This window comes from Chenopodium album, chromosome 12 (assembly GCF_948465745.1).
Source record: "Chenopodium album chromosome 12, dcCheAlbu1.1, whole genome shotgun sequence".
In the NCBI taxonomy this organism is placed as follows: Eukaryota; Viridiplantae; Streptophyta; class Magnoliopsida; order Caryophyllales; family Amaranthaceae; genus Chenopodium; species Chenopodium album.
In genome coordinates, this window is record NC_137845.1 from 54,775,411 (window position 1) to 54,796,793 (window position 21,383).

General features: G+C 33.2%; 1 protein-coding gene, 1 non-coding gene and 1 pseudogene across 2 annotated transcripts; all 3 read right to left on the reverse strand.

The window, feature by feature from the left end:
- Window positions 1-4,093: 4,093 nt before the first annotated feature.
- Window positions 4,094-4,543, reverse strand: LOC145571399 (non-specific lipid-transfer protein pseudogene; annotated as a pseudogene).
- Window positions 4,544-13,212: 8,669 nt separating this feature from the next.
- LOC145570643 (non-specific lipid-transfer protein-like) lies at window positions 13,213-14,247 on the reverse strand. The gene is made up of 2 exons (XM_081629778.1): window positions 13,797-14,247; window positions 13,213-13,506 (listed from the first exon to the last, which is right to left on the reverse strand). Exons 1-2 carry the CDS (start codon window positions 14,141-14,143, stop codon window positions 13,497-13,499), a joined length of 357 nt encoding a protein of 118 aa, XP_081485904.1. The 5' UTR covers window positions 14,144-14,247; the 3' UTR covers window positions 13,213-13,496.
- Window positions 14,248-16,637: 2,390 nt separating this feature from the next.
- Window positions 16,638-16,735, reverse strand: LOC145573283 (U6 spliceosomal RNA). The gene has a single exon (XR_014097332.1). It is a non-coding gene; the product is annotated as a U6 spliceosomal RNA (small nuclear RNA).
- Window positions 16,736-21,383: the final 4,648 nt, after the last annotated feature.

The window sequence follows — 21,383 nt, forward strand, 5'->3', positions numbered from 1 at the left end:
ACATAATCTAGAAAAGTCCACACCTTCACTCAACATATGCCAAGTGTGTTGTCTGTTTCAAAAAAAAAAAAAAACAAGAAATGCCAAGTGTGCTATTGTAGGAGGTAGAGGGAAATTCATGTATGTTTTGATCGCGTATGTTTTGTTTGTTTTGATAAAAAACATTTTAGGCTAATAATATCTATTAATATCAATTTGTAAAAGGTTTGCTAAAATTCAAACTGGAAGGGAAAAAATGGCTAAAAGGTGAGGAAAAATATGTGCAATATATGGATTTTGGATAAATATATTATGATATTACTTCATTTTGTAAGGAAAATGATTTTCACCTTTTGTGTGGGTAATGTTAAGCCGTTAAGGGAAGGAAACGGTAGGGAGGGGGGTGAAGGGGAGGGAAAGGAAAGGAAAGGAAGGGAAAGGAAGAAGGGTGAGTGCTAGGTTTTCATCCCAATCTCTTCATTGTTGGAGAGATCATTTTCTTAGAATTTAATCTCTCTATTTTTCTTTCCTCCAATTCTCTTCATCCTTAATTTTTTATCTAAATGAAAGAAACTCCCTCCCTTCATTTCCCTTCCCTTTTTTTTCCCTCTATTCCCTTCAATCCAAACACACTATTATTAGGAAAATTGTTAATTATAGTTAAATCACTTATAGTCGTTCATCAAGTTTTACCATTTTAGAGAAGATTTGACTCCTGATAAATAGATATAAATGCAATTAATTATTCGATCAATTGAGATAATGGTTTGATCAACTTTTAATTAAATATCTGATTATTGAGCACACTTTTTCAATTTATAGCATGTTTGGTTAGAGTATTTTTTGGGGTGAGAATGGATTCAATTAAACCATTATCATTACTAAGTATTTTGTTAGAAGGTTTAGGTAATACTTACTATTACATAGGGGTAATGGTTTCCACTATTTGTTACCTCTCAAAAACATAAAGTGACAATTACCCCTTACCTTCTACAAACAAAAAGAAAAGGAGCTATGGTTAAGTGATTCCTTTCCATGGTCAAACCAAACAAATAGAAAGGTAAGTGTTAAATAATTCCTTTCCTCTTTATTTGTTTTCTTTCCACTCCATTTACAATATCTATACCAAACGCCCCCTTAGATTTAAAAAGTCCAGAAATAGAATTGAAAAAAAAAAAAAAAAAATTCACAATCCAAAAGAAGACCTAACAATTGACTTAGCTTGAATTGAGCTTGAAATTAACCGTACTTTACCCTTAACTAGGGCTGTACACAGTTTGGTCTGAACCATAACCAAACCAGACCAAACCGCATTTTAGCGGTTTGGTTTGGTTTACGGTTTGCAAAATTATGGTTTGGTCTCGATTTTTTTGTAAATATGGTTTATGGTTTGGTTTGGTTTTGCAAAAATTATAAACCAAACCAAACCGTAAACCAATAAACCGTATTTTAATATTTATATAATTTTTAAATAATTTTTTTTTTATTATATATATAAAAAAATTAAAGAGTAAATAAAAAAATCATGGAAAATAGATAAAAACTATACGGTCAATACTCTATAATTAATGACTATAGTGTAGTACTCATATTGAATATTTTTTATTGTTATGTATTATTTTTATTATGTGTTAGCACTTGTTATTTTTATTGTAACTTTGTAGTACTTATTTAATCCGTTTGGGCTACTTAGTTGACAATTTTTGGAAAAAAAAAATATCATCTCATCATAAACCGCTAACCAAACCGCACCAAACCGTATTATTATGGTTTGGTTTGGTTTGGTTTCAATACTAATATGGTTTGGTTTGGTTTGAAAAATCTACCAAACTGTATTTTGCGGTTTGGTTTGGTTTGGACTCAAACCGCACCAAACCAAACCATGTTCACCCCTACCCTTAACCATGAAGCTTACGTAATGGATGGTAGAGTATAAAATAAATTTCTAAGCCTTAGCCATCAGTTATATAATATATTTTTGGGCCTCAACCATCAATTTAAGCTTTTGGTTAAGTTGATCCTCTAACATGGTATCGGAGTCAGCGTGACACAAAGGTCACGGTTTCGAATCTCATGCACCCCCATTTTAAAGCGGAATATTAAGCTCTGGGTATGAAGAGGGCTCATGTCGCATCTACTCTTCTAAGCCCAATGGGCTCTTGTGTAAGGGGGCGTGATAGAGTATAAAACATAATCATGGACCTTAACCATCAGGTTAAGCTTTTGGTTGAGTTTGTCCTCTAACGATGGACTAGTGTTATTTATGTTCATGGCCTCATTAATTTGGTTTAATCTGGTTTGTGTCTTTTTTTTTTTTTTTTTCAAAGTATTTTGAGCGTGCTATATGTACAACTTTGAGCAAATATATGTACATTCGTTTTTTAAAAAACATAATAAGAAGAAGAAAGAAAGGTACACAATAGTTAGAATAGTTATAGGAAATTTTGTAGTAGGTGGACTGATGATGATGAATACGATAGATTACAAAAGTGTAATCCTATTGGTTCTATCACTATTTATGCCTTCGAGATGAAGCAGCATTACAAAATGGTCCCAATCCTTTAGTTGATAGTTTTAATGAATTTGTCACTCTTGTTTGCTGTCATACTCTGTATTATAAAGGAGATTATCAATTATAAGTAGGAGAGTATATTGTTAATCGTCGTATAAATAGAGTAATATGGGGTCTGCCATAAATGAAATATAATTAAAGATAATGAAAAAGACAAAAGCTCGCTAAAAAATTTAAAAAGCTTTAACCACTTGAGCTATCACTTACGCTCTCAATTCAAAAACATAAGTAGTATTAAGTTATCAAACACTGTTTTAGTTGAGTATATTTTGGTGCTTTAAGTTAAATTAATTTTAATATCTTGATCAACCCCTAAAAATAAGGTGCCTTTTTTGAATAATTGATAGAATGGTGGTGAACATGCACATTTTACTACTTAAAATGATTTGTTTTTCCTTTCACGTCAAAGTAATTTACTATTACTGAAAAATAGTGTTATATATTTCATATGCGGCATATTAAGTAAAAATGTATTTTTATGGATAGAAATTGATTAAGTTATGTAAATCGATTAACTTATGCTGATTTTTAAGAAAGATGTAGAGTACCGCACCTTTGTACTTGATCTTTATAAGCACAAATATATAGCTGGAGGATTATAATTAATAGTCTAACAAAGAGTAGATTACATTTATGAGGGATTGAGGGGATCGGATGGATTAAATTGAAGTTATTCTTAGATCTCATCTTTATTAGAAAGGCAGTCGTATAGCCAACATAGTTGATAGACAAGATTTGATCATAAATTCGAAATTCGAAGTTCGTTTTGAGCCAAATGCATGCAGTACATATCCTTATACTACAATTTTATTTTATTTTATTTTTTTTAGCTAGGTAAGATGAACTGTTCTTTCAAACCAAAATCGTTTATAGGTTAATCATGTCGAGTTTGCAGGTTAGGCACTTTGAGATCAAGTAGGGGGAAGGATTAGGAAAGTTCCTACACTCAAATACGCGGTAACTCTTTAACATGGAGCGAAAATAGAGCTATGAAGAGGCACATAATATAGTAAATACTACATAAGTGGTAGTAGTTAACTAGTGATTTTATAACAAGGAAGGTAAGGTAATACAAAAGTGACAATGCATCAAACAGGAAATACAAATTACTAATCGCCGTAGATCGGCTCGCATTAGGACTCAATTTTTATTATATACTCGACTAGATGAGTTCGTTGTTGGGCCACTCCTATGTAGCTCCATACCTCCATCTTTCTGATCTGCTACTAAGTTTGTTGTTTAGTGGATGCTGCGAAAAAAACCAATTCAAACAAATATGTTAAGTTCATAATCAACATGATTAGTACTCGTATATATAACTTACAAAAATGCATCAATACGTAGTTTGTTACGTTGTTTTAAATATCGTTCATATGCTAAATATGGGCAAATAGCGATGTTGTGATGATTGTTAACTAACTAATTGTAATTAATTTTTATATGCTATAAAACTATATATTAGAATGGTGCATTAGAGTTTGCCTTGTCTAATTTCCTCACTTTATAACATTTATTTATATTGTGTGGGTAGATAGAATTGTTTTATAAAGAGAGACTGTCAAAGGAAATAAGACAATCTTTAAAGAACAAAGGGATTACGTTAAGAAAATAAACATAGGCAAAAGAACAAGGGAGAATAACATACGCGTTACAGTTGGTGTTGGGGCTGATGGAGTAGGGAATCCTAACACCACACATGCCAGGAAGACTGTTGGCCTTTCCGTAGTTAATACCGGGAATGGCATGAGCAGCGTTTTTCAGGCATATGCATGCTGTTTTCTTGTCAGCAGCAGAGGCAGCTGCTTGGTTGAGAGATTTAATCCCAGCACAGCAAGGGCCGGATGGACCGGGACCTCCCTTCAAGAAGGAAATGCACGGGCCAACTTTGCCTGAAACCATGCCGCAGTTTATTGCAGCCTCGGCGAGTGGTGCAGCCACCACAATGCACATCACAAGTGCACAAGCTAACTTGACAATAGCTGAGCTTGCCATACTTGCTTACTAAGTTTCTTTTTGTTTGGAAAATAGGTATTTAGAAGTATTGACTTTGTCTTTGGTTTTGCTTTTGCTTGATGAATAAGATAGTTTACTGAAGTGGTCTATTTATAGAAGATGTTTAGGAAGTGTGAACTAAACATGGGACATAAAATTGTGGTTGATGCTTAAATCAATTGGGCAAGTAGGTTGTTGGTAGATGAACATTGGCCCATAATATTATTAAATACCAATACGTTTGCTTCTTGATTGGCTAATTGGATGCCCTATTGCCTTGCTCATTGGTGTAGTACATTTAGTCGATAAGTCATGGTACTATGGGCTACTACCAAGGCCTAACGCTTTTGATGTAAAATTTGCATAATCAAGTTAATAAAAGAATTTCCATCAATTAAGTGTTTCTAAGATTTAGTTGAAATTACCTATTATGATATCTCTAATGATTTAGTGACGAGAGGAAAAGAATATCTGATAATTTCTTTACTAGCTAGTTAGCTTACTTAGCTAGATCCAACTAGTTAGTGACTTACTGTTGAGAACTTTGTTGATCAAACAGTGTTAAATTATTATTATCATTAAATTGATTTTGTTTTTGTTTGTTTTAGACGTTTTAGATAGTTATTAATAATCAAACTTATTGCTCAAAACCGGAACTTATAGAAAAAGGAAAAGAGGTACTCCGTATAATTTTAATCAATAAATTAGAACATTGAATCTCAAACATTACATGCTGGTTGATCTGATATTCAAATCCCTACTTTATAAAAAGTAAAAGATAACTCTTAAAAATAGTGTGTTACCAAATATACCCTCAAAATATGTACAAAAATGTGTATTTACTATTTTACCCTCATTAATATGTTTGCGGCTCTCATTAATATGTTTAATATATTTTTTTCATTAAACAAATCATCAATTAATTCAAAGTTTGTTTTTAGCAAAAAACTTGTAATGCCTTTTTTTTAATATAAAAATTATACTTTATATGTTATTATTATTATTATTTAAAAAGAAAAAAAAATCTATTTACGAAGAGACTGTTTATTACCAAGAGACTGTTTATTTTTACTCCTTCGTGGTTACTCTTCTTATTTACAATCTTGTCGTCCTTTAATTGCAACACTATTGTTAAAGTTTATTAGCTTTTGAATTGTACATTGTTTGATGGCACATAAATAACGTTATGGAATTCATATTAAATAGTTATATTTAAGCAGATGTTCTTAAGAGGTGTAAAGAACTTAAAATTTTCTAAAATTAAGGGAAATCGATGGGGAAAAAAACTGGTATGGAGTATTAATTATGGAGAGAATTTATGAGGAGAAATATAACTAAGTAGTTATTGATTTAGTATTAGATATAGATATAGATATTAGATGGTCGTAGAACAATAAAGAATTTAGATTATTAAATTTTTAGCTAAAACGAACATTTCACATATTATTATTCCGTATGACCAGAGCTCAAAAAAAAATTCATTTGAAGAAAAACACACTACGTATTATTGAATCATGCAAATCAATTAAGACTTCTAAACTAACAATAGTTTAAGATATGAAGGGATGCAAATCAATTAAATATTATTTAATAACGATTTTGAAATAACAGTGTCAAACTTTTGTGGGTTTCAAAAAATAATTATCATAAAAGATTTTGGTGGCTTTTTATACTTTTACAAAGTCACCACATAGACACATAAATCAAATAGTACGTATTAAAACTAGCAGGTCTACTGCCCAAACCAAAAGTGTAAATACACATCAATATAACTTCTCTACAAAAGCTGATGCGCGCATAGGCCATCCTAATATTATATTAAGATTGTTTCAAATTATCATTTTTTTTTTGGACAGGAAGATGGGGAGAATTATTATATGCTCAAATCATCAAGAATTACAGCATCCGATGCACAATCCGGCACCTCTTCCATCCAAACTCTCATCACATCAAACATAACACTACTTTGAGCAAGTCTATGAGCTACCCCATTCCCTTTCCTCCCAACATGAGAAGAAACAAAACTACTACAATAGTCAGAAAGCGCACAATCCGGCACCTCTTCCATCCAAACTCTCATCACATCAAACATAACACTACTTTGAGCAAGTCTATGAGCTACCCCATTCCCTTTCCTCCCAACATGAGAAGAAACAAAACTACTACAATAGTCAGAAAGCATAAGAATATCTTTAACAATTAGACCAAATCTGGAATTATGGATCCTTTTGTGCTTCAAGTGCTGGTGTAGTTTCAGATTATCAGTTTCCAATATGATGTTTCGAAAGCCAGCTTCAATGGTTATTTTGAGCAAGTGTCTAGCTGCAAGAGCTTCACCTATGTCCACATCATACTCCTCCTTCAACCTCCAGCTCGTAGAAAGAAGGACATCACCCAAGTGATCCCTAGCCACACCACCAATACCCGTAGTTTTGTCACTAAAACAGGCCACATCAGAGTTGATTTTGCACACCCCAGCTGGGGGTTTCTTCCAGCTTGTTTCAGCCACCATATTTTGCTGTAGGGGAGTAGCTTTTGCCTCATTAGCTTTATGATATTCACCCACAATATTCACGGCTTTCTGTATCACTGATTCAATGTTGAAGGCTTTCCTTTCAAAACACCAGGCATTCCTCTTGAGCCAAATCCCCCACAACAAACTCCATAGAATGTCCCACCATTCTCTCTTTTTATTTTCTTTCAGTTTTTGTATGCAAAAAGACATGAAAGAAATAGAGTTAACAACAGCAATAGACAAGCGCAGAGGGGAAAAATACCAAATACTCTTAGCAGCAGGACATGATACAAGTGTATGCATAACCGTTTCTGCCTCCTCACCACATACAGGGCAAACATCATCATCACAGATGCCCCTACATTTCAGCTTGTTTCTAACAGGAAGCCCTCCATGAAGTGCACGCCAGCCAAAATTCTTGACTTTGGGAGGCACATTTGCATTCCACAGCATTTTCCAAATGTCATTGCAGGGAGTAGAAGAAGCAGACGCACCAGCATCTTTGTTAGCCTGAAGCAACGCAAAATAAGCACTTTTGACAGTGAACTCACCATTTTTAGAGAGTTGCCAAGTCCAACAGTCCCTTTGAGGGAACGCAGGCAGAGGTATTCTCTTAATTTCTCTTGCTTCCCACTCCACAAATGTGTTGTCAATCAGCTGGTAGTTCCAAGCACCATCCACGAGCAGCTCATAAACAAATTTTGGACTTTCAAGTTCAATATGGGGTCTTGGCAGGACCTTGAAATTGGGTAAGTTGGGAACCCAAGGATCACACCATATATCAATTGAGCTACCAGAACCCACCATCTTACACGCACCAAGCCTCACAACATCTCTGGCAGAAAGTATCGATTTCCAGGTGTAGCTTGCATTGGGAGTAACTTTTGCAGCCATTAGATCAGTATGTGGGAAATATTTTTGCTTCAGAGTGCGTACCATCAGTGAGTTGGTATTAGTAAGTAGCCTCCAAACTTGTTTTTCCAGCATAGCTTTGTTAAAGCATAGTAAATCACGCATTCCCAGCCCCCCTTCCTTCTTAGACACAATCAACTTGTCCCATGCCACCCATGAGGTCTTATGTTCCTCCTTCTTCTGACCCCAAAAGAAGCTTCGACACATACGCTCAATTTCTTTTAAAATGCTAACTGGCAAATTGAAACACTGCATTGCATACGTGGGGATGGCTTGAGCAATTGATTTAATTAGAACTTCACGACCGAGAGAGGTAACCACCTTTCCACCCTTTCAATTTTTTCCAGACCCGATCCTGAATAACGGAGAAAATTCTTTTCTTTGAACTCCCTAGATAAGTAGGAAGTCCAAGGTATTTGTCATGTCCTTCAACTGCCTTAAAAGTTAACTTCGTCTGAAGCATAATCTTCTTCTCTGGCTCAACATTTCGGCTAAAGGAGACTTCCGATTTTTCCATATTCAGTTTCTGACCCGAAGCAATTTCATAGATGAAAAGAATATCAAGCACATTATCCACTTCTTCCTCGTTGGCTCTAATAAACAACAAGCTATCATCCGCAAAAAATAGATGGGAAATCGGGTCCACACTTTTTCCAATCTTGACTCCATGGATGATTTTCCTTCTCTCGGCATCCCTAAGAAGGGTGGAAAGCCCCTCGGCACATATAATAAATAAGAATGGTGACAAAGGATCACCTTGACGCAAACCCCTAGAAGGCAAGAAACGTCTCGATGGCTGCCCATTTACAAGAATTTGAAAGGAGGCAGAGGTCACACACTTCATTACATTTACCACATAGCCGCTCGGGAAACCCAATTTCATCATCATACTCTCCAAAAAAGACCATTCAACTCTATCATAAGCTTTACTCATATCGAGCTTAAGCCCCAAGAAACCTGTCTTCCCCTTCTTCTTTTTACGCAAATAATGGAAGCATTCATACGCAACAAGGATATTATCAGAAATTAACCTCCCCGGCAAAAACCCACTCTGCGACTCATGAATAACATCCGGCAATACAATTTTCATTCTATTTGCAAGCACCTTAGTCACAATTTTATATATCACATTACACAAACTGATAGGTCTATAATCTGCAGGAGACTCACACTCTTTTTTCTTGGGAATCAAAACAATGTAAGTCTGATTAATCGACCCAATCTCACTCCCATTATTCAAAATATCCAAGACTAAATCAATAATATCTGGACCAACAATATTCCAGAATTTCTGATAAAATAGGGCACACATACCGTCGGGACCCGGAGCCTTTGTGGGATGCATTTGCTTAAGGGCTTGAGTGACTTCTTCCGCTCTGAAAGGATCAGCAAGCATAGTAGCCATTGTATCTGAAACGCGAGCCTCAACCAGGTCTATAATCTGCCCCGTATCCACATGACATGAGGAGCCGAATAAATTCTCAAAGTGAGCAGCAAGAACCTTTGAAATTTTCTCTTCTTCATTAAAAATATTGCCAGCTTCATCAGAGATGGATTTTATGCTATTGCGTTGGACTCTTTGTTTGGCTTTCGCATGGAAGAATTTTGAGTTTCTATCACCGTTTTTTTACCACTCTTGTCTGCTACGTTGCTTCCAATAAAGCTCCTCCCTTTCCTCAAGTTCGTCTAACCTCTCATCAATAGCCTTCATCTGAGTTGAAACATCAACTGTTTGATCTTCTTCCATGAGCTTCGACATCTGGGATTTTAACGTTCTCATCTCCTTAGCAACACTACCAAATTTATCTTTGCTCCACGAACCAAGTTTTCCCGCTGTGGTACGCAAATTAGTCTTCACATCACCTCCACCATCCCATGCCTCTCGAATAATATCCACACATGACTCTTCTCTTAACCACATTTCTTCAAATCTGAAAATTCTTTGAATTTTTTTCTTTTTCTCTATATGAACACGGTCTTTGACACAAAGAAGTAAAGGTAAGTGATCGGACTTCCTTTTGTCAAGGTGAGACACAAAGGCCCCTGCAAACATTTCCTTCCACTCCATATTGGCCGTGAAACGATCCAATCTCTCCTGTAAATTATCCATACCACTTTAGTTGTTGAACCAAGTAAAAGGATAGCCAATGTAACCAAGATCTTCTAATCTACAATAAGTAAGAGCATCCCTCAAAATGGCAGCCTCTGCATATTTAAAATCAGCCCCTCCTTGTTTCTCCGTAGACCACATCATCAAATTGAAGTCACCCCCAACAAGCCACGGCATATTATCATTATTTGCTAGTCCTTCCAGAAGAGCACCCGTTCTATGTTTGTTACCCTCCTCCGGAAAACCATAAATCCCCGTGAATCTCCACAACGCCCACTCCTCACATTTTACATGAACATCAATGTGGTTTAGGGAGTTATACCCTACACTAAAGTAATAAATCATTCGACAAATTAAATATTAGTTACTTAAACTTCATTTTATTAAGTCACTACATAATCCACGACACAATTTTAGAAAGATGGTAAATAAGTCAAATAAAATCAAATTAATCAAATAAGTTTTAGGAAATTTTGTCAAGAACTACCAATTAAAGCGCGTGTTTTAAATACAGCCACCTATTAAAATTTTTTTAAAAAAAGAACTACCACTAAGTTGTAAAAAGTTTAAGTAGTACTACCACTCTAATATTTCCAACTAGAATATTCGGCATATAAATTTCATTTTTTACCTTTACTTCATAAAATAACCATCTAAATTGACTAAATTACCCTTCATAAAGATAAAAAGTGGTAAAAAGTGAGACTCAAATGTCGGAGATTCTAGCCAAAATTGTTAGAGTGGTAGTCCTACTTAAACTTTTTACAACTTTGTGGTAGTTCTTTTAAATTTTTTTTTTTAATAGGTAGTTGTTTTCAAAACACGTGCTTTAATTGGTAGTTCGTTGTTGACAAAATTTCCTAAGTTTTATACCGACATGCAAAAAAGGTTATAGTCATGTCGGTGTCATTATAAAATAACAGAGAAAGTAATAAATTTAGGCATAGAGAAGATACGGTGTATTTGAAATTATGGAACATCTTAATTTTTAAGAGATAAGAAAACTCATTATTGTTGATATGTAGTTGATTTTTATAATTGTTTCCGTGGCAGTTTTGTCCTTGTGTTTGAAGGGCATTAATACAATCGCCAATGTGCCAAAATAGACAGAAATAATACGAGTGTCGGCGTCGTATGCAATCAGTGTTACGGTGCGAGACTGCGAGTCTAGAGACGACCCATACTCTAGTTCTACTACCAGCCATGTTCAATCTGATTTTACTTGCATTGTTTGGACGGCATCGAAGTGATAGCCATTTTCGATTATTTATTTTAACATAAAATATAATTATGTGAAATTTTATTACTTTCGTTTGGGTAGATTGTAATAGGAGACTTTGGATATATTAGCTTAACCATTTCCTAAACTAGATTTTATCCCAGATTGGATTTGGCCAAAATCCAAAAAACACTGAATTAACACCTCAACTCAAATCGAATTGAATACAAAAGAAAATTAATTCAAGATCCAAACATTGGACCGACTATGCAAGGGATGAACATTTTTGGACCAATTCTAGACTTTTTTTTTTTATTTTTATTTTTTATCATTTTAATTAGTCCTTTTTATTATAACAATACATGGAAAAAAAATATAAGCAAAAATATTATTTTTAATGCCTTTTTGCATTTTATCATAAAATATCTCATATAATATAAATATATTCCAACATATTAAAGGAAGAAATGAATCAATTATAGGTTTTTAATTTTTTATGCATAAATTTAAATATCAATCCGGTATAGTATAGGTTTTCATTGGGTTCTTGGACCGGAGAGTGGACTGGTTTTTAATACCCATAATGGCTAGCTAGTGATCGAGTACATGTGAAAGTTTTTATTTTGGGTTGATCGCTTAGTGTCACGGTCCGAATAATCTGACACCGGATCGTGCGGCGCGCTCTTGTCTATTGATGGCAAGGACGCAAGCCTAAAGCGGGAAAGGTTCGTGAGCACGCAGCAACACGGACCAAGGGTATCTCAAGGAAGCACTCGTCAACCACGGGTGCAGAGTCGGGGTTTGTGACGGCCGATGCTTCAAAGCGGGCACAAGCGGAACCGACGAAATGGGGCGTCTTTTGGAGGTTTCTTGGTTTGGAGGGGGATGCTTTAAAACAAGGTAAGCACAATATCTATAAAGGCTTAAAACAACACACAAGTCTTAAAGCAATGGCAATGGGGTAAGGAGCTATGATTCAATAACCAATCACTCCTTAAAGAGCTTTATATTGATTGCATAGAGAAATACAAGTGAACACTGGAACTACAGTAACACAATAATACTCCCTAGAGACTAGAAAATAAAAGGAAAGGACTTAGAAGGTAAAACCTAAGGACAATACAAGAAAAGGGAAGGGGGTACATAGAAAAAGAGGCGGATTCTAACACTTAGACATTCACATATACTCACTATCACATTATCTATCAAATGCCATCATATCAAACGCAAGTCATATTATTTAATTTCAGGGCATGGTAGGATCATAAAGTTATTATTATTATTATTATTATTATTATTATTATTAACGTTTTTGTTAAAGGTAAGATTATTGCAAGATTACATAAACCAATCAATGACAAAAGTCATGGTCTTAGCAGGCCATTAAATGATTGAGGTTGTGTTCTTTCGGAACGGATCACTTGAGTAAGTGCTAATTGAAATGTTTAATCACATTATGTAATTAATTACATCATCCGTTAAATGGTACAGATCAATATTGAGTTCATGTTTGAATTGAGTGAATGAAGATAGTGTTGAAGACGTGTGTTATAGTACGAATATATTACTCCCCAAGCAAAGTAAAATGTTTATTTCCTTAGCCGTTTAACAGGACTTTATTCTTTAATTCTTGGGTACGTGACCTTACACTTCATCACTCAATATTCTCTTTTACGTTGTGTTACGTTCCTCAAAGTAATTTAATGTACTCATAGCTCCCTTCAAATTTTAATGTCAATATTGGCCATTTCGAGCTTATAAATTTATAATTATTCATTTGATTATTTTAAATTGTCAACTTTTAATTGCCATTAATAGGCATAACCATTTTTGTGACTATAATTATGTTGAAGAAGACAGTACAAAAAATAAGAACATTGCATTTATATTGCAATGAGATTGTGACAAATGTGGTAAGTAATCGAGCCATTCATTTCAAATATAAAAAGTACAACCATCTTTAATTTCACAATCGAAATTTGATCATAGAAATAGTAGAATTTTTATAAAAGAAAACAAAAGCACAAATTTAAAAGTACAGTACCATGCAACAATACAGAAAAATTAAACAATCTACGTGATATGACTCGCCAAAGATCGACGCGAATATCGTCACGACTCTTTTTTTTTTTTTATTATACTACTTAGGCCACTTCTAGGTAGCTCCATCTTTTAGTTTTGCTACAACATTAGCCGTTTAGTGGATGCTGCAAAACAAATCAAATTCAAACAAAGACATTAGATTATTGTATAAACAAGATCATCAATAGAAATCTAGAATAAATAATGGACCTTTATAATATATTGTACCACCTCTGTTAACTTTTAGTTGCGACAAAAATGTATTATTTGTGAGAAGTAAAATATTTCTTTGTTGCAACTAAGAATTAACGGAGGTAGTAGATTTTTTTTTTCTTTTTTTTGTTAAGTAGTGATCTTGCATCTGATTCGTTAGTTAAATACGGAGTACTATAATAGAGAGAGAATTGAAGCATACGCGTTGCAGTTGGTGCTGGGGCTAATGGCGTAAGGAATGCTAACACCACATTTGCCAGGGAGACCAGCGGCCTTAGAATAGTCGATACCGGAAATGGCTGCAGCAGCATTTTTCAGGCAACCACATGCAACTTTCTTGTCAGCAGCAGTGGCAGCTGCTGTGTTGAGAGCCTTAATCCCACTGCAGCAACCCGCCGTTGGGGCAGCGCCTCCCTTTAGGTAGGGAATGCACGGGGCAACTTTGCTAGAAACCAAGCCGCATGTAACAGCTGCCTCGGCTAGTGGTGCGGCCACTACAATGCACATTACAAGTGCGCAAGCTAGCTTCACAACAGTTGAGTTAGCCATATTATAGTTTTACGTAATTTGTTAATTTGATTAACAGAATGCAAGAGTACTGAGGGGTTGGTTTTTTTTTTTTTTTTTTTTTTTTCTTTTGTTTTGCACTTTTGCTTGGTGGTTTTAGAAGCTTATGTGAGTGGTCTATTTATAGAGAATTTCTAGGGAGTGTGAACTAATGAAACTTAGTCTTATTATTGGTTGAAAATTGTAAATGGACAAGTTGGTAGTTGGTTAATTGATTATTAAATGCTTGTATTTCTGCTTGATTGATTGGTTATTGGATGCCAAGTGTACTTTTTTTACATTTACCGTTAAAACTTAAAACATACATGGTGATCATCTACGTTACAACGACCTTGATATTTTTTACAATTCTCGCGATTTACCAATTTTTAGAATATAATATTACTTGTTGGGCTTCTATGTTTCTAATTTCTACTGTAGCAATTTTTGGTATCATGGTATGGGAGCTGAGAGCTGATATGATGATCTTGGAGATTAAATTAATTTTATTGATTTTAACTATCATAAACGTCAAATATCTTTTTAAGTACGACTAGATTAATGAACAATTGTCTTTCAAGATACTCTATAAGTCAATCTATAGTATTCAGGTTAAGTACTTTACATATATTTAAAGTCTTATAATACACATTTAAAGTATTCTTTATAAATTATGTTGGGTATGTACTAACATAATTTGGTAAAGGGTCTTGAGAACATGTAATAGGTCTCCATACGAAATTAGAAAGCGGGTAGGCAGTCCTAAATTTGAGACTAATAATATGGATTAGCGAGTATTTCTTCGCTCGCTTTTTATAAATTGTAACATCAAAGCTAGTCTAAAAAAAAATATAAGATGGGGATTAAAGTGGAGATTTTATAGTTTAAAATATAGTTGGTTGAGGTATATATAATTATTAGTGAGAGAGGGAAATAATAAAAAGTAGTAAAAAAGGAGTTAGTAAAAGATTGGAACTAATCAAAAACGGATGAAAGGAGAAAAGGTTGCAATCAGAAACAAAAGGAGTAATCATATATGGATTCAATAGTTCTTTTTTCTCGATTTGGTTATGTGAGGAATACGCGTTTTCAATATAAAAACAATCCAACTCCACAAAGTATTGGGTGAGTTTTAAAATGTGAAATGTTCGTTGTAGCTAAAAACTTAATAATGTAAGTTCTTCACTTAGGTATACTTTTCCTCTTGAATTCTCCCCATAATTAATTAATACCAATTTTTTTTTCCTACCATCGATTTCCCTTGATTTTAGGATTTTTAAGGTTCTTTATACCTCTTGATAACATCTACTCAAATATCACATTTTAATATAAATCCCATTCAAATTCCATAATGTTGTTTATGTGCCATCAAACAGTGTAGATTTCAAAACTAATAAACCTTAACAATAGTTGCAATTAAATGACGACAAGATTGTAAATAAGAAGAGTAACCACAAAGGGGTAAAAATAGACAGTCTCTTGGTAATAAACAGTTTCTTCGTAAATACAATTTTTTTTTCTTTTTAAAAAATAATAATAACATATGAAGTATAAAGCATTAGAATTTTTTTATTAAAACAAAAAAAGCATTACAAGTTTTTGTTAAAAAAAAACTTTAAATTAATTGATGATAGGTTTAATTAAAAAAAAATTAAATATATTAATGAGAGTAAACATATTAATGAGGGTAAAAAAGTAAATACACATTTTTGTACATATTTTTGAGGGTATAGTTGGTAGAACACTATTCCTAAGAGTTATCTTCTAATATATATATATATATATATATATATATATATATATATATATATATATATATATATATATATATATATATATATATATATATATATATATATATATATATATATATATATATATATATATATATATATATATATATATATATAATATTTCTTTTTCATATTTATAACATGTTTGATAATTAGTTTAGATGGCTAAATAGTCAATTTTACTGTAAGTGGTTTGGAGTTTGAATTCTCTTATCTTCATATTTTTTATATTTAGTGATGATGTGGCATATTGTGATCGATGTTGGGTAGGTGACGTGGCGTCAACAAGTGTTGTGAACTGACGTGGCGTCATGATTTGTTAGTGAAGTGATGTGACGTAATTTGAAAAAGTTTACGTGGTGCATGGACGTTTTTATAAACGCCTTTTAATATATTAGTATAGATGTCGAATTAGTAATTACTTATACTTGATCATACAATACTTTCTCATATGATTCATTATATTCTTTAAATTAAAGAAAATCTGCCTGTAATTAAGGCCAATAAAGTAAAAGTGTTACAAAAAAGTTTGAAAACAAGTCGTTACTTAGAAAGGCTAGTACCATACTACCATTTCTTTCCCTCTTCTAATTCATTAAAATAACTGGTGGCAGCCTTTCTAGTTGCTATACCTTTCATTATTATTCCTTTTCATAAATTTATTTTAAGATAATGATGCTTAGCCTTGGCACTTATTAAGTTTTTTTTTTTTTTTTTTTTTTTTTTTTGTGCGTGTCATCCTTGCGCAGGGGCCATGCTAATCTTCTCTGAAAGTTATTAAGTTATTATATACGAAGTATAGTTTTACTCAATTTGAAAGGGAGGGATTTTACCTTTAAAACTTTAAATTATTATCAATATACTTTACAAGCCAAGAATTAGTGAATTACTACACCACAAGAAAGCAAAAAAGCGTTGAATTGTTGAAGTTTTAAAACAGATGACGCTTTAAATTAGTGTTCAAGTGACTCATGATACATCCTATATTTACTAACTTATCAATGGAGCTATATAGCTATCTATTAATAGAAACATTATTGCTTTAGATATCCATTCTATTTGTTGCGTAGACTCTTTTTTCGAATTAATTTGCTCTTAAACATTGCTTAATTAGTTACTATAAAATTTGGAAGATTATACCTTTATGATTAAGAAATGTAACATATTATACTTTTTCACATAATTAATAGAGAAAGCAAACTTGTAAAAAAGAAAGGGCAGGCTCTCTACTTAAATTAGTCCTGTGCCCTTCTGCTCTTCTAGTGTACTGTTATAATTTTCAGTGATGAGTTCATTCTACCAATGTATAGGAACGAGGGAACCCTAGTAGTTTATCTTCATGATAAACAAAAACTGCTTATCTAGTGGCATTTCTGTAAAATAAATAAACTCAACAAAATATCTATCTTAGTCAACATGACATTTTTGTAAATAAATCAACATTTTTGGGATCCACATTTAATTAAAATTGTTGACTTATTTACAAAAATGTTACTAGATAAACACTTTCATGAAAATCAACTTGTATTTTCTCTATAGGAACTGGATGATTTTATTTTTGGTCAAATACTTAGCGATAAATTGTACTCTTTTGTTTCTTTTATTACGGTATTTTAATTATTTTTCTGAATAATAATTAAGAAACCTAAAGTTTTCTTATCTTTCATATATCCTTGGAACAATTTTGACTCATATTGAATTTTTTGGAATACAATTAACAAACAAGCTAAGTGACAAGTGTAACCTAGCGTTTGATCAAAGTAACCGTCAAGGCATCAATTGTTAATCATGTCAAGGTCTTTTCCAAGGGGTTATTTGATGAGCATAATGTCATTAATAGTGTTGATTAAATTGTTAATTAATTTTTAATGCTCCCTCAATTGGACCTACTAATATAAAGTTGAAAACTACCCATAATTAATTACTTAACTCTTAAGGGTACAAGCATATTTGAAAGTTTAAATTCTTGTTTTGAGAAAATGCGATGTTGTTGAAGGCAATTCAATTCTGATAGGAAATAGGAACAAAAGTAAAGAAACCACGGCAGTGTCATTGTCAAATGTAATTAATGGGATGGCATGAAGTCTCAACTGTCCAAGAGCCATTAATTACCCATCTCTAGATTTCTCTTGTAGGGCTCCAATTTAGATCTTGAAACTTTTTTTTTTTTTTTTTAATAATATGAACGCAATTTAATATTAAGGTTCCATTACTTTGCTCATTTTATTCACTTATTACGATGACAGTCGATAAGTTTCAAGATTACATAAATATTATAGTTCGTACATGATTTTAATTTTCTTAAGTACTATAAAGGAGGCTATGAAAAAATAACATACACGTTCTAAGTGAACAATTCTAAACTCATCAACAATTATGTTCATCGTGATATGTCATGTATGTAATTATTTAGAACGTGGGAAAAAACCAAATACTCCGTACTACTTTTGTTTTCTCTTTTAATATAATTAAAGGATACCATAATTATTGTTCATCATAAAGATCGATGTATATATACATTGAATTGGGGTTAGACTGTTAGAGTAAGGTCTTCCATGTTGTATCCAGGGTTTTATATTACACTTATGCTCTTTTGTCAATTTTAGACTTGTAGTCCAAAAACATATGGATTTCATTGAATATAAAATTTAATTGTATTATTGTAGATCAACTTTTCCTTTACAATAAAAAAAAAAAAAAAATGCATGCATGCATGTAATAAGTTTGCACATGAGAGCAAATTAAATCAACTTTCATGTCATGGTCTACATTATTCGAATTTGAGGCTCAAAGAAAGCAATATGCAATTACGTATACGTGTAATATGAACATTAAGTACGAGTACTACTAGTAGAGCTGTTGTAGGTTGCGAAGATGACAAGACATTGGCCAAAAATTTTGATTGAACCAACCAACCATAGTTGGTTTGTATTTATTACAATAGTTTTCAACATAGGTTACATGGCAACAACCCATGGTATGACCGTATGAGGTATTGGCATAATAAGAGTTGAGGTCAGATTGGGTCGGGTCTAGATTTAAAATAGAGTCATGTTAAATTATTGTGTCCATACGAGTAGAAATCTAAATTAAGTTTTTTCTGTTCGGTTTAGAGTCTGATCGTAATTTAACACCTTTAGGCATAAGAGCAGTAAAGATAGGGGGCTCTCCAAAAAAAAATAGAGGGTTTGAGGCTGTGTTCTGTTCAACTTATTTTGCTTAATATATTTGATCTAAACATTTTTATTTAGATCTGATCTGACCTAATTATTGCTTGATTTTAATGAAATAATATATCAAATGACCTGAAGTGTTATTCACTAGTAGAAAAATTGAATTAGGCACCGCTTAATGGCCACCAGTTTTCAAAAACCGGTGGGGATAAAAATGGGCGGGATTGGGGTATAGGTAATTGGCATCGGTTCAACCAAAACCGGTGCCATATGTGATAAAGGCCACCGGTTCAAACCGGTGGCAACAAAAAAAAAAACCCGCCCTTATCTCTCCCCTTCCTTTCTTCCTTCTCTTTCCTTTTCATTTCACTTCTCAGCATTCCCTCCTCTTTCGAAAAGGCGAAAACCCTCCACTGTTGCATTCCCCTTTTCCCTCCACCACAGCCGCCACCTTCAACGCCGGCCACCTGCATTGCCGGAGGTTCGAAAACCCTCCACCACAGCTGCCTTCTCTTTCTCCTGTCCTTCTCTTTCCCCTTTCTTTCTCTTTCATTTTCGGACCACTCCACCACAGCCGCCTCCACCATTCCACCACTCCGCCACCTGAAAGGTCGCCACAGGCCACTCCACCACTCCGCCACCTGAAGGGTTCCTCCAAGCCTTGAGATTCTGTCGTCCGTTTCAAGCCATGCCCTGAGGTTCTGCCATCCAGCTTCAAGCTGCCGCGCCACCGCCCCTGGTTCCTCCACCACCGAGGGTCGTCCTCTGCCCTCAATCTCTCCTCCCCTTCCACCTCCAACTAGGGTAAGTTTTAATTTTTTTGTTAAAATTTGAACAATTATTTTGAAATATGTACTTATATTATTTTCAATTGCATTTTGAACAATTGTTAAGCAAATTAAAGTTAAGGTTTGAATATAATCTTACCCTAATTTTTCTGAATTTTTGGTTGTTTATTGGAAAATTTTGAATAAGTTATAGATTAGCTAGTAACGTTGTTACTTAGTTGAAATTTTGTATGTTTTAATGGGTAATTTTAGGTTGATTTAATGAGTAATTTTGAATATATTAGAGATTAGTAAAATTGTTACTTAATTAGTTGAATTTTTGTATGTTTTAATGTGTAATTTTAAGTTGTTTTAATGGGTAATTGTGAATACATTAGAGAATTAGTGACCTTGCTACTTAGTTGTGAATAAATTAGAGAATTGTGATTAATTAAGAGAATTAGTGATCTTGCTACTTACTTGAATTTTTGTATGTTTCAATGGGTAATTTTGAACAAATTAGTGAAAAATTAGTTTAGCAAATGTTAGTTTGATGAATGATGTGTTTTAGCTTAGAAATAAACCATTTGATAAGAAATGTAGGAAATAGGCAAAGTAGAATTCATATAGGCCATAGTTGGGCCATTTTTGATAAAATGCGTCTTAAAATTTAGTAAAATGCTCTTTTGATGTGATTTCAAGTCTTAGACTCCTAAAACTAGGTAACATTAACATGTTACGAGAAAGAAAGAGTTCATTTGATAAGAAATATAGAAAATGGGCTAATTCGAAGTCATATAAGCCTTATTTGGGTCATTTTGGATGAAACATACTCCGAAATTAATAAAATGATCTTTTGATGTGATTTCAAGCATTATACACCTAACACTAGGTAATATTGACATGGTATGAAAAATAAATAGTTCATTTGATAAGAAATGTAGGAAATGGGCAAAGTAGAAGTCAAATAGGCCATATATGGGCCATTTTTTATAAAATGCGTCTAAAAATTTATTAAAATGCTCTTTTGATATGATTTCAAGCCTTAGACACCTAAAACTAGATAATATTGACATGTTATGAGAAATAAGTAGTTCATTTGATAAGAAATGTAGAAAATGGGCGAAATAGAAGTCATATAGGCCATATTTGGGCCATTTTTGGTTAAAATGCTCTTTTGATATGATTTCAAACCTTAAACACCTAAAACTAGATAATATTGACATGTTATGAAAAATAAACTTTGCCCATTTTCTACATTTCTTATCAAATGAACTCATTCTTTTTCATAACATGTCAATATTACATATTTTCAAGTGTCTAACGCTTGAAATCACATGAAAAGAGCATTTTACTAAGTTTTAGGTCTTATTTTCATCCAATATGGCCCAAATAAGGCCTATATGATTTCTACTTTGCCCATTCTCTACATTCTTATCAAATGCAATCATTTTTTTTTCTCATAACATGTTAATATTACATAGTTTTAGGTGTCTGATGCTTGAAATCA